Source organism: Austrofundulus limnaeus, unplaced genomic scaffold (assembly GCF_001266775.1).
Source record: "Austrofundulus limnaeus strain Quisiro unplaced genomic scaffold, Austrofundulus_limnaeus-1.0 Scaffold6, whole genome shotgun sequence".
NCBI classification, from domain to species: Eukaryota; Metazoa; Chordata; class Actinopteri; order Cyprinodontiformes; family Rivulidae; genus Austrofundulus; species Austrofundulus limnaeus.
Genome location: NW_013952408.1, coordinates 719674 through 732325, shown reverse-complemented (window position 1 = coordinate 732325; position 12652 = coordinate 719674). Strand labels below are relative to the sequence as shown.

The following is a 12652-nucleotide window of genomic DNA, read 5'->3' as shown; positions in this document are numbered from 1 at the left end:
GGTGGGTGGGTGTGGGCAGGGGTTGTTGGACTAAAGGTAAGTGGAGTGCTGGGAGATTACATTTAGCTCTTTGTGGATAACATCTATCATTCCAGCGATGCATAAAGTATCCTATCAGAGGCTAAGCCATYGAGTGTGGATTGAGTCAATTCCAGGGGCCTAAAACCCAAATGTGATACCAGACTGTGTGTGACCAGACAGAGACGCACTGATCAGGCTGTAAGCTGCATCAAACAGTGGTCTGTCAAATGCCTCGTACATAGGAGGCGAGWTYAAAACTGCCCTGTTTGAYGCAAACAAAATATAAATTGGTAMTGAGTCACAAAATCGACRGAAARAACAAAATTCGAACAAAAACGATGAATGAAGTTTGGGGGAAAATTTGCATTCCAAGCATAAAAAAACAAAAGACAACCTGACAGGTTTTGTTTAATAATTTAATAAATACATCATATGACACTCATAGTGATAACGTCAACATACTAGACAGATTTTTTTTAAATCTTATTGCTGCACAGGTGAAACAATGTTATTATATCTTTTTTAATGCAGTTTGCAAAATAAAATGCAGCAGAGCATGAAGAAARCAAACACGTCCCTGTGTGCTACAGATATCAATGTCATGTTAAGGTTTAGGACATGATGACGATGAGACACGCGCCAACCGATTCAAAACTTTTGTAGAACATTAAATTTCCACAGAAATGGGAATTTCTCATGCAGTTTAGTCAGGGAATTCTATGCCGGTCAAATCTGCTCGATTCCACCATGCCAACTCAATATGGTAGCCAGCCCGTTGATCATTGTTGGCAAAAAAAGAAAGTGCAAAAAATGACAGGAAACCAAGTTTTTTATCATGTAAAGCAGCACGCACAACTTTAGACAGTCAATACACACACACTCTATTTTCCCATATTCATATGACCGCATATAATTTAAATAAAGCAGTCAAGCTTTGTCAATCACCCTCCGATTTACAGAACCCACATTTTTACAAAGGAATTCACTCACTTCTCTGTTCAACCAGAAGAATGCACTTTCATAGCTCCAATGGAGYTAGCGCCTTGCATTAAGGAATTACAGGCATGATAATATCAACAAAAACAGTGCAATTTTACATTCCTTGTCAATGACAAAACTTTATCCACACCATCYGTTTGTAAACTACTTGGTGTGCGTGTGAAGATAAAATGAGCGAAAATAAAAGTGCATGCAGGACACTGATTAATAAATCTGTTAAAATACTGCAAGTTTGCTTTCTCTCTGAGAGTCCGAACAGATTGTCATCACTCTTTCGCATGTTTCATAAATGTGACGTTACAGCCAGTGGTCTATCAACTGAATGTAGCGTCGAATCACTTTCTTAAAGTTTTCCAACATGTTCACCACAAAATTGGCTATGAACGAATGAATAGATGGATACACAAAACACTGCCRAACTATCAGCTAGAGATGGGAGGAATAGCTCTTTCAAGGGATCCGGATCTTGATGAGTCCTTTCTTTCACAGAGTCGTTCAAAAGACAAAAGTGACGTTTGATTCTGAACAAGTAACGYCATCACGTCCCGTGGGCGGAACCGCGTTTTGTCTAACAGAATACCCCACCCCTTTCCYCTGAGCTGCTGTCCTCCACCGCTCRGCCTGTTTTCCTTGAAACAGCAAAGGGGGGGAGCCATGACTCTATGGTTACAAAAGAAAAAAATATTGTATGAGGATTAATAAAATGAAAGTAAGACCGTCTCTTTACTGTCCACAACTTGGTTCCTATCGTTCGTTGTAAGGAGCCGTTCAAAAGATTTGGATCGTTCATGATTTCTATCAGCTCACTTTCTCTTTAACTTTATTTTGCTACATCAAGAGCATTAAATCCAAAATCGTGGTAACTTTTAATAGATCATTACTTWATTTTTTTTATTCTTAGTAAAAACTGAAACAGGTGTGCCCTCTAAAATAGAAAATCACTCAGAAATTGCTCTTCTGGTGCGTTCACACCAAACGCAATTTCAGCATCAGGAGCATCAGGTTTACATGCAAAGTCTATGGTGGAAGCACTTCAATCAGCGTCGGGAAGTGCTGCGGCGCCTCAAGCGCGATTAGAGCAGCGCAATTTGAACGATTTGAGCATTCGACGACGCGCAAATCACTGAAGTTAGAAAATCGGAACTTTTGCAGCTCGTCGCGCCGCATCAACCAATCAGAGAGACTCCACTGTGTGACGTGGCGACATATTTCCCGACGGGACAGCTTACTGAATGATGTCCACTAACCTGAAACAGACGGAGAGGAGCTCTTTAGCTGAAATCGAGTGCCTGCAGTCGGTGTCCTGACAGAAGATATCTGCACCAATGCGTGGCAGCGGCTCATCAGACTGGACTCGGGACAAAAATAGTCCTGAAAGCGAGCTGTGAGCCTCTCCCGCAGCTGCTGGGTGACGAAACTCAGAATGTCTCTGAATTATCTGGTGAATTAATTATGAATTAATTATCTGATGAACGTGACATGCTCTTRCTCTCTGTAAATAAAGCAAAGCCACTTCCTCGTCCGACATTAAACAGAGCCCGACAGAGGAGGGAGGGGCGGGGAGGCTCTTGCCGTGCAGCGCTTCAAGAGCTGACCTGCGTCTGACCTCAAAGTGCACAAGCGACCAACTTGAAGCGTTGGATGCGATTTTGAAGCTGAAATCACGTTCGGTGTGAACGCAGCATTCCTCTGCTGTATTTTGATAATCTAGTTTTCCTCCTCCACCACCATGTATTTCAGTGTTTAAGTGCTGCTAGGCAGGTTACGGTTTCTTTCTGCTCTCAGGCGTTATGCTGCATAAAGCTACACATCTCATGACAATAGCTTCATTCAGTATTAAAGAGCAAATGGAATCAACCTTTTAAACTCTCTGAAAGAAAGCACACGAGTGTAATTCACACGCTGAGTTATAACTTAAAGTAAAACTCAACGCAACGTCAGCAGTGTGAATGAGTGAAGAAAATACGAACTGTTGCAAAGGAAGGTTAAAAAAACAAAAACAAAAAAACAAACTCCCTGAGGGCTAAAATCCTACTTGTATAGGTGCTAAATCTACAGGACCTTTCATTAACAAAATGTGATTAGATTTTCATTTACTGTACTTTTCTGTTTTGATTAAAAAATGATTGCACTGGGGCAATCACTGATTTCTTTAGCTAGCTAAAGCAACTAAATAATTTAGTACAGATTCMTTTTTTCAGCACTGACTGGAGCAGCTACACTTATTAAGAACATGATTACAGACATTATAAATATATCAAATAACTAAATTATTGTTCAACACAACTGTCGGTAAAATGCCCTTTAAATGACTTAGAATGTTTTTCTTTTTTTTTTTTTTGCAAGTGGCAGATGGTGCAGCCGGACAGATGTATGCAAGGCAAAGATAAAAAAAAAAAAGTCACTTCAAGGAAGAAAAGCTGGTGAATGAGATTTGGTACTGAGAAACAGAAACAAAAGAATGGAAGTYAGGAGTTATGAAATTAATTAAAGGAAAGGACAATGGTAGGAAGGGAGGAGAAAACAGATGGAAGTAGAGATGAAAAGAAACTGTGGACAGAATGGTGTTCAGGAAGATGGATGACAAAGATGAAAGAAAAGGGAGAGAAAGGGGAAGTAAATAAAGGAATAATAAAAGGATCACTTYGTGAAGTTCTTATATCAAGAGAGGTCGTTGAGTCCACCGCCTTGTTCGATGACCGCCTTCGCGTACTGCTTGAAGACGCGGTCCATGTAAGTGCTCTGTCGTGGCCACAGGCCCTCCAGGAAACCAATGTGACCACCGTGACACGTAATCAGCAAGGCCAGGTGAGGATTCTGCTTCACTGCTTCTACAGGAATGGCTGCAAAAACAAAAATGGGGGATCAGTTCTTGTCGTTTTATTTCTGGTTTTGGTTCATAATGGTCATACTACACCAATAAATAAATAAAAAAAATCCTTGTGCAGCAGATCAATGCTGCTGAATGATGCTACGATTAACTCCTGATTGCTGTAAGCCTCATTGTTGAGAGCACTGTATTCTGTTATTAGAAAATGTATGTGAACATATGTCACACCAAACGCTGTGCACTAAAATAAATTGAGTATTTTAATTATCTAAAAAAAACATTTCTTAGACTACTTTCTGTATTTGGAACATGTTCACATCTGCAGGAGGGCTGAGGAGCTTAAAAAGAGAAGTCCTGCAGTTCAACCTTGTGGCCCAAATATAAGGCTCTACATTACAAACAACTGTGTGAGTGGTCAGAACTTTGTAGGCGTGTTTATGCAGAAAAGTGGCCGCAGTACACTGATCTAATTTCACTTCAACTGCTCTGCTGAGAATTAGATTGCAGAGGCTGTTAGAAATTACAGCCGTCTTTACAACTGTTCCAGCAAAGCCTATAAAGGTAGTCAAATAAAACTTTTAAAGGAAGTCAAAGAACTTGTGGAAGGAAACAGCATTTTTTTTTTTTCTGTGCACCGAGGAGACAGAGGAGACACGGGCGCCTCTCTGCGGTGGTGCTGTCCGAGAGAGTGCGCCCCGTCCGGACAGCGTTAGGGACACGCTGTCTGTCAGAAACTGTCCCGGTCTCTTTTTAACAAACTTAAAAAGTAGCATTGCTCCTGAGTTGACAACAGAAAWACTTCTTCCTCCTCCAACTCCTCCATCATCATCTGAAAATAAACTCTGCCAACTGTTCTCTTGCCATGCAGTTTCTGTTTGTGTGTGATGTGGGCTGCAGTGGGTGAACAGTGGGAGCTTACCAGGACCTCTCCCCCTGCATTTTCTATTTGAGCATAGAATGTTCACGCAAAAAAAATTAGTTATTGCAACCACTCCAGCGAGATTAGATGTCTTACGTCTTATGAAGTAAAAAGACTATGAAGCACCGGACTTATTTAAGCTAAAAGAAGCCGAAGCTAAAAGGAGCAAATGCTAGGTAAAGCACTGAAAGGCTAGCTAAAAACTAAAAGTTGCAGAACATCAAATAAAAAAATACAAGTAGTCTAAGAAAACAAAAACAAATTTGCTGAAGCCGTTTTTAAGCCAATAGAGTCAGTTTTTCTAAGTTTGAGGCCACGGTTCTCGACCAGAAAGGGGTGGAAGGCCCCCTCCAGGTCGGGGAGAAGCCTGTGCCTCAAGTGGAGGAGTTTAAGTATCTTAGTGTCTTGTTCATAAGTAATGGCAGGATGTAGTGGGAGATGGATTAATGGGGCCTCATCCTCAGTAATGAGGGCGTTGCTTCAGTCAGTCGTGGTGAAAAAAGAGCTGAGTACATTGGATGGAGTTCTATCAGGGCGCAACCTGCTCAACTGCTACCAAATGGTGAGGAGACTTCATGACAATGGTCTGTGTGATGGCTGTGGCATTGAATTAGAGCTTTTTGCACTACTTTAGGCCACTGCCTGGCTCTGAGCAGTCAAAGCAAGAGAATTATTGGGGACCCCTTTATGGATCCTGAGAAGCTCAGAACACTGATTGTTTCTAACTTTGTCTTTTATCAGAGGAATGCAAAGATTTGATTAAAGCTTAGTGTCTTTTTGGGGAGAGAAATGGGCCCACTTACAAGGCCCTGCTTGTATGGGTTCATCCATCTCCACTCACCAAACCAAGGCCTGAGTCGAAAGGCAAAGCTCTTGATTTACTGGTCTGTCTACGTTCCAATCTTCATCTACAGTCATGAGGAATAGATTAAGACCAAACGAATGAGATCAAACATACAAGAGGYTGAAATGAGCTTCCTTCATAGGGTTGCCGGGCTCAGCCTTAGAGATAGGGTGAGGGTCTCCATCATCCAGGGGGAGATAGGTGTAGACCCGCTGCTCCTCCACATCAAAAGAAGTCAGTTGAGGTGGTTCTGGCATCTGATTACAATGCCTCGTGGTTGCCTTTCTTTAAAGGTGTTCTGAGTAGGAGGCCCAGGACTCACTGGAGGAATTGTGTATCCTCTCACACCTTGGAGTTCCCCAGTACGGGCTGGAAAGTGTCACTGGGGAGATGAATGTCTGAGTTTTTCTCCTACATCTATTGCCTCTGCGACCTGACTACGGCTAAGCAGAAGAAGATGTATGGATGGAGATTTTAATTGCAATGTTGTGGATTCTAYGCAAACTTGGCAACTGTGTTGTAATGTCTCATTCTAGAATTACCAACTTGTTGTATCTGTCTGTAACCTAAAATAAGTACTGTAATCACGTCTGCGTCAGCTCCATATTATACAGTATGTAATCAAAATAATGAAACTACAATGAACTTTCTGAAAGTGCCACAACTCACCGTGAGAAGGAGAAAAGACATCATCAGCAGCRTTCAGACACAGCATTGGCACTTGCACAGACTTCAGCTTGTGGACAGGACTGGCGTCCCTGTAGTAGTCATCATTAGTGGGATAACCGAACATTATGGACGTGAACCTTTCATCAAACTCTCGGATGGTTTTAGCCTGTGGGGAGCCGTTAAAAAAATCAATTCGGTCCACTTTTTTGAGATAACATTAAGTTGGTTCAACGTTAATGAAAATAATCCCTACCTTCATGACATGATCAATGTCATAACACTGTTCGAGCACCGGCCTGTGTCTGCAGGGGGAACAAAAAATCGATGATACTGTCACTGACTGCTTTGGTGAGATGTAGKTAACGACATCATGAAAGGGAAAACCTTTTAGAAAGATGGTATATCGAGCATTTAATACCAATTATATAAAAAAATCAGTTTGTGTGCAGCGTTCTACCAGYGTGTAGGTGGATTTGTTAATCCTGCTCTGGCCCTGGCTGACCTGTGCACAGAGGCTTGTAGGCAGCTGGTGAGGTAGGAGTTGAAAAGGAAACGGTCCAGGGGTTTTTCCAGCGATGCRGAGCACTCAAAGACATCCCAGCCTGCTGAGAAGACTATAACCCCTTTTAGACAGGTTTCCCGGCCCTTGCGGCCCAAGTAGTTGGCCAGCATCATCCTGAATATGGAGAGAGGGAGAGCTGAAGGGACAGGCGGGGATTCYATTTCAACCCAATCCCTCAATTCAGAGGATTAGGGTTGTGCAACGAAAAATCGCACTGAACTACTGGGACAAAAATCAAAGCTTTGCCGTGTCCAAACCGACACGGAAATGACTCTCATGGTGTTTATTTTCGTGTTWAATGTTTTGCAACCACTGCCAAACTTGTAACACTTTCTGAAAATGATTGTTAGTGTCTGCCACTGCTAAAATGTTTGCTTACCCTCCCATGGATACGCCAGCAGCCATGACTGGAGCGGCTCCATGGGTTTTCTGGATGTGCTCAATAACAGTCTCCAGATCTTCTGTGTTGGCTGCGCAGTAAGTCCTCGGGGTCTGAGAGAGCGAGACAGAATATCAAACCACTTGTTTCTCTTTGCTTCCATTCATCTTTATAATCATAATAACGACCACACAGGAATATTGGGACATTTAAACCTAAATAACAGTCTCACAGCGACACACAGGTTCAGTCGCTGGCTTTAATGCACACAAGCAACATTTACAAAAAGTTCTGTGAAGTTTCCACCTGAGCCCCGTTGCCCCGTGCGTGCACGTCTTACTTATTGCAAGGCATAAATACTGCTGCACTGGATCCATTTTGAGTGTAGCTGCCATCACTAGCATCACTAAACAGCCCAACAAGAGCATACAGAGCAGCTGGAGAAAATTAAAAATGTTTGCACATTTAACTGACAAACTCTGAATTTTAATAAAAGCATTTCATAACGTTGCAAAAAGAATCTCTATGTAAAAGAACTGGTGAAGCAAATGTCTTGTTTTCTGACATGAACGTCTTGTTTGTGCTTCTCTATATCATAAGAAAATGTGAAGTCACACTTGAGAGTTAATCATAAATTGCCACTGTAGAACAAAGTTATGTTGAGCTGAGAACTGAGGTACACAAGTATGTAAATATTCATGGATCTTCACTTTTCATTCATTCATTTCATTCAATGTTTAGACAGCATCAAACTGARTGGAGGAAGTTTTACAAGTTTTTATTCACTCAGCTGCTTTGGTTCAATTTTAATCTGGTCCTCTATTATTTAAGAAGCTCTGCCTGTGCTACTGCTCAAATACAGATTCACATTTAATTATAAAATGTTTCATAAATTAGGTACAAAATTCAATTAGAATGTGTTATGGTAATTATTTATTTAACAACAGAGACAGAAATACGTGGTCCAAGAATGAAGGTACTCCATGAGATGATCAGCTGAGTTTTATTGCAACAACAGGAAACACAGAGAACGTGGCCTGTCTCTGTGCCTCTGCTTCTCCTCTGTCACTGTCTCTCCACACTACTGTTGAACACTGTTGAACTCTGTTCACCGCCGAACTCTGTCTACTCCACTGAGAGGCCTCATATATATATTAACAAACACCATTCAGTCGTCTTAGCAAGATTTGATACAAGGTCAATGGAAAACACAAAGATAAACACAAGTGATATCTAAGAATGATTATTGTTGTTAGCAGATCTTGTTCTGACTTTAATCATTCTGTCTGCAGATGAACAGCATGGCATGAAAACCTACGTCATTAAAGGATGTCATGAATTACTGGCTTAAACATAAAGGTATTAGTTCTATTACAGAATGTTTGTGATTTACTTTGTAATTTTGTTAATGGCATTTATTTTTATTTTGCAAATGCAAGCTTAGAAGCAGGGTATACAAAAACCTGAAACAATCTGAGCTCATCAGCTGCAAATACAAGGACTTCTACACTGCTGCACATGATAGAACTGTTATATCACTCTGCTGCAGTTCAGTAACGGCTCGAGGCAGGGACGAACAGCCAGCTCRGTGTTTATCCCAACGTAAAAGGCTTGTTTTCTCTCTGGGTGTTTCAAGTCGAAATGAAAAGGGAAATCGAAAGAAATGAGGGACTGCTCACTGTAATATCTAAAGTTATATTAGTCTGACATGTTTTATTATCAGTAGACAGAGTTGGTTGCTTAACATACCGGTAATTACCCCAGACAAGAGTGTCACAAAAGCAGCTGTCGGAGTCTACAGTGCAACATTTGCTATCCTGCATCAACGACTCAGGAGGAATGAGGGGCTGCAGATGATCAAAAACTAAAATATCTGTGTTAGGAAGAGTCTCAGTGACACAGCCCTGAGCTGCCTCTGACTGGCATGTGTTAATTACCAAAAGGGCACAGAGCCAGCTTCTTTATCTTTTTTTCAGAAAATAGAACCAATATTTAAAAATAGACGAAGTCTAGAAGGTCAGGTTTCAAAGTATCAAATCTATAAATGTATAAAGGACAGAAAAGATGTGACGCTTTGACTCTGTGCATACAAATATGCAAAAAAAAGTGAACAAGAAATACTTTTCAAGGTTCAACATGTGCTATGTTAAACCTTGATGATGTTTTTCATGTGCTATTATTGTTTAGTTTGGCCTTTTTTGGCAGTGATAAGAGGGCTTTTAGATTTTTCTTGGAAAAAATGCTCAAATGCTTTCCAATTGTAAACAGAAATAAGAGCAGGTCACTTAATATTTTAAACAAGCCTGCCTGACTTGGCATATTTAAGAAGGGAACATTCTCAGGATGGAGTTTGGCTTTTTAAAGCATCCAAATTAGGATTCAAGAAGAAACTTAGCCCAATTAAATGACTGTTTTTCTCTTCTCTGGGCCTGGAGACCAGTTAACACTTCACAGGAACAGTGAAACTCACTCAGAGAAATCTAATAAATACAATATGTATGTAGCTAAAATAAGAGAATTGGGGTAGTTAGGGGAGAATTTGGCAACTACTCTGTAGAGTCATATTGTATAATTTGGATTTTTAAAGGTCTAACAGAGTAAAATGTATTCAGAATAGTGTTTGTGGCAGGGTAATCTTGRACACAGTGGCTCATTTGAAAGCTCAGGCCGTAGTAAACAATGGAGGATATTCACTGTATCTGAACACAGAGAACTCAGTCACACTGAGTGTTCAACGACTGGATCATTTGCATAAAGTACAGTATAAATCTCAGCTGAATAAGAGGGAGAATTCCTTTCTTACCCCCAACCACCTGACACAGTTCCAAGGTGACAGGGTTCATAATCAAATTTAATACAGCTGAGTCAACAAATCTCTACATGTGACCTGCTGTACAACAGAGTTTTAAATCAACTYGAATGAAACTGAACACTTTGTTTCACTGTTGTTAATGTTCGGAGGTGAAAACAGAACGCCAGACACTGATTCTGATTCTTATCAACAAAAAGCAACACATTACACAAGTAATGAAACCCAGCTAAGCTCTGGATAAAAACTCCATCTGGTAGTGGTGATATAATAAAATCTGAAGGATATTTCAAGAGATCACTTCAGCTCTAAATGTGCACAGAGACAGTGGAGAAGTACTTGGTATTCAGTAATCACGCTCTGTTTTGTTGGTTAAATCTACCTCAGTGTACAAGGACAGATTAAACCAGGTGTCAGAGTGGAATGTGCTTTTGGTGAGGTCATCTTTCTCTGGATCTGAACCAAAAACAAAACATGAGCCTGGAACTTAATCCYGGCAGTGCAACAACACAATTTCTGCTTCTTCCACTTGCAATTCTTTTGGGCCTTAAATGCACCGGGCAAAGAATATTGTTCGGAGCTGCGGAACAACAAAAAAAAGGACAACTCTTTCACAAAGCTAAAAAGAAAATCACCAATTCAAACATTTATTTTAAGCTCCATACCTCTTCCTAAAAAGTATATATACAAGTATACATATACTGTATGTAGAGTAAACACTATATTGTACCATATGTTGGATTCTTACCAGCAATGTTTCACCGGAAACCCCTCTGTTGTTGAATACCACACATCTGAAAAACAGAAACAAGTACTTTTGATTTCATGTATCATAACTTCATTCATTTAATCTAATGATGCAAAACCTAAATGTTCTAAAACGATTCACAACAAATCAGTTTATCAAAGTATTTCAAAAAGACAAGAAAACAGAAGCAACAGTTTGTTCCAGCTCTGATTAGATTGGTAGCTGCTGATATTTGTTATTTTACAGCTGAACCACATCTTCCTATTAACAAACCTTCACATAGCACTACTTCCTGTGAATATGTGTGTTTATTCAGATATTATATAGGTAATATTACATAAATATGATGAAATGTGTCAAGAACTGCAGCTCTGTAGAGGGCATTCTGCATGTGTCGTCAAGCATCTCTCCTCCTTCCATTTCACCAGTCATCGATTATCTGCTGGAGTCAGACACGCTGTGTTGATCAGTGGAAGTCGGCGGCGTTGTGCAGCGACGTGGGGCGTTGGGCGGGAGGAAGCGGGGCAGTGGCAGTGGGGGTGCTTAAACGTGCTCTGCAGTATGGACACGGAAGCTGGTCGGGAGCTAAGCTGCAAAGCTTGTACAGGGATAAGCTGCAATTAATTAAGCTATACAGACAAGCATGAGGGCTGGAAGATGCTGAGTTTGCCAGCTCTCTTCCCAGTTATCCAAAATCTGGGTGAAAGAATGAGTGCAGAGAACACAGAAAAATGAGTCTGTTGTAGGGATGGGCATAACCGTATCGTGTGCAATTAATCGTCAGAAAAACATTAATCAATTATTTTTTGACACTTGACAATTAATACGATTAATGCCACCAGGCAGACTGACTGGAGATTTCCCGTCAGTCCGCTTGATGCTCCTCTCCGTTTTAAATGTGATGAGCATTTTTGAAAAAAAGTTCTGAAATTTACTTATCATATCATTTTACTTGTTCTCTCAACAAATTTTGATGTATAACCTGAAGTCTGTCATTTTGACACAATTTGGAACAGATTTTTACAGAGAGCAAATCTTAACCACTAAATTGGTCATGTGACTAGGACATGAGGGCGTCCAGGGACTACAGGGGATTAATCGTCAAATTAATCGTTATCGGCTAAATACCACAATTAAACGTGATTAATTGTTTTGCCCATATTGCCCAACCCTAGTCTGTTGGAGACAGAGGAAACCAGGAGGAAAAGTGCATCCTTAGGCAACTCTTCAAGAGCTGCTACTTAAACAAAAAACAAAAAAAAAGCTCAGCTAACCCTTTTGTTGGTGCACTTCACCTAAAATGACCCATTCAATTGGACGGAAACACTATAAAACTCAATGGATAACTTTACATTCACAGAAGCTAAATGTGTTTGTTTTCAACTACACAAGAAATCTGCACTGGAGATAGATGTCAAATGACAACAACACAAGCTGCTTCAGTCTGTGATTCACCGCTTTGAATGTCTGTTCAGCGTTGGACTGCAGCCAGCGTATCTGTCCAAGACCACCCACCTATAGCCCAGATCCCGGCTCTGCTGGACCATGTGCAGGATGTAGGACTCTCGGCTGGTGCCGGTCAGACCGGGGAGGAGGAGGACAGTGGGCCTGGTGGCGGGGTCGGGATAAGCAAGGCTGTCATCATTGTCAAACCAATCCACAGATATCTGTCCTCCATCTGCTGCCTTAATAAGCTCACTGCAGAGAGGAGTGGAACACAGAGTTCAGCAACATGGCTCTTTCTGAAACTAATCTGTCTGTCTGTCTGTTTGTCTACCCACCTATCTATCTATCTATCTATCTATCTATCTATCTATCTATCTATCTATCTATCTATCTATCTATCTATCTATCTATCTATCTATCTATCTA

At 40.8% G+C, this 12652-nt stretch overlaps 1 protein-coding gene across 1 annotated transcript in view; it reads right to left on the bottom strand.

Annotated features, from left to right (window-relative positions):
* Positions 1-2630: 2630 nt before the first annotated feature.
* The window catches only part of abhd3 (abhydrolase domain containing 3, phospholipase), a 16477-nt gene continuing 6455 nt past the window's right edge, over positions 2631-12652 (bottom strand). The window contains exons 3-9 of the mRNA XM_014029356.1: positions 12296-12478; positions 10781-10826; positions 7224-7336; positions 6785-6958; positions 6536-6584; positions 6283-6448; positions 2631-3863 (exon numbers count right to left, since the gene is read on the bottom strand). Coding sequence (XP_013884810.1) covers positions 3682-3863; positions 6283-6448; positions 6536-6584; positions 6785-6958; positions 7224-7336; positions 10781-10826; positions 12296-12478 — 913 coding nt within the window. The 3' untranslated portion in view covers positions 2631-3681. The remainder of the gene's footprint in view (positions 3864-6282; positions 6449-6535; positions 6585-6784; positions 6959-7223; positions 7337-10780; positions 10827-12295; positions 12479-12652) is intronic.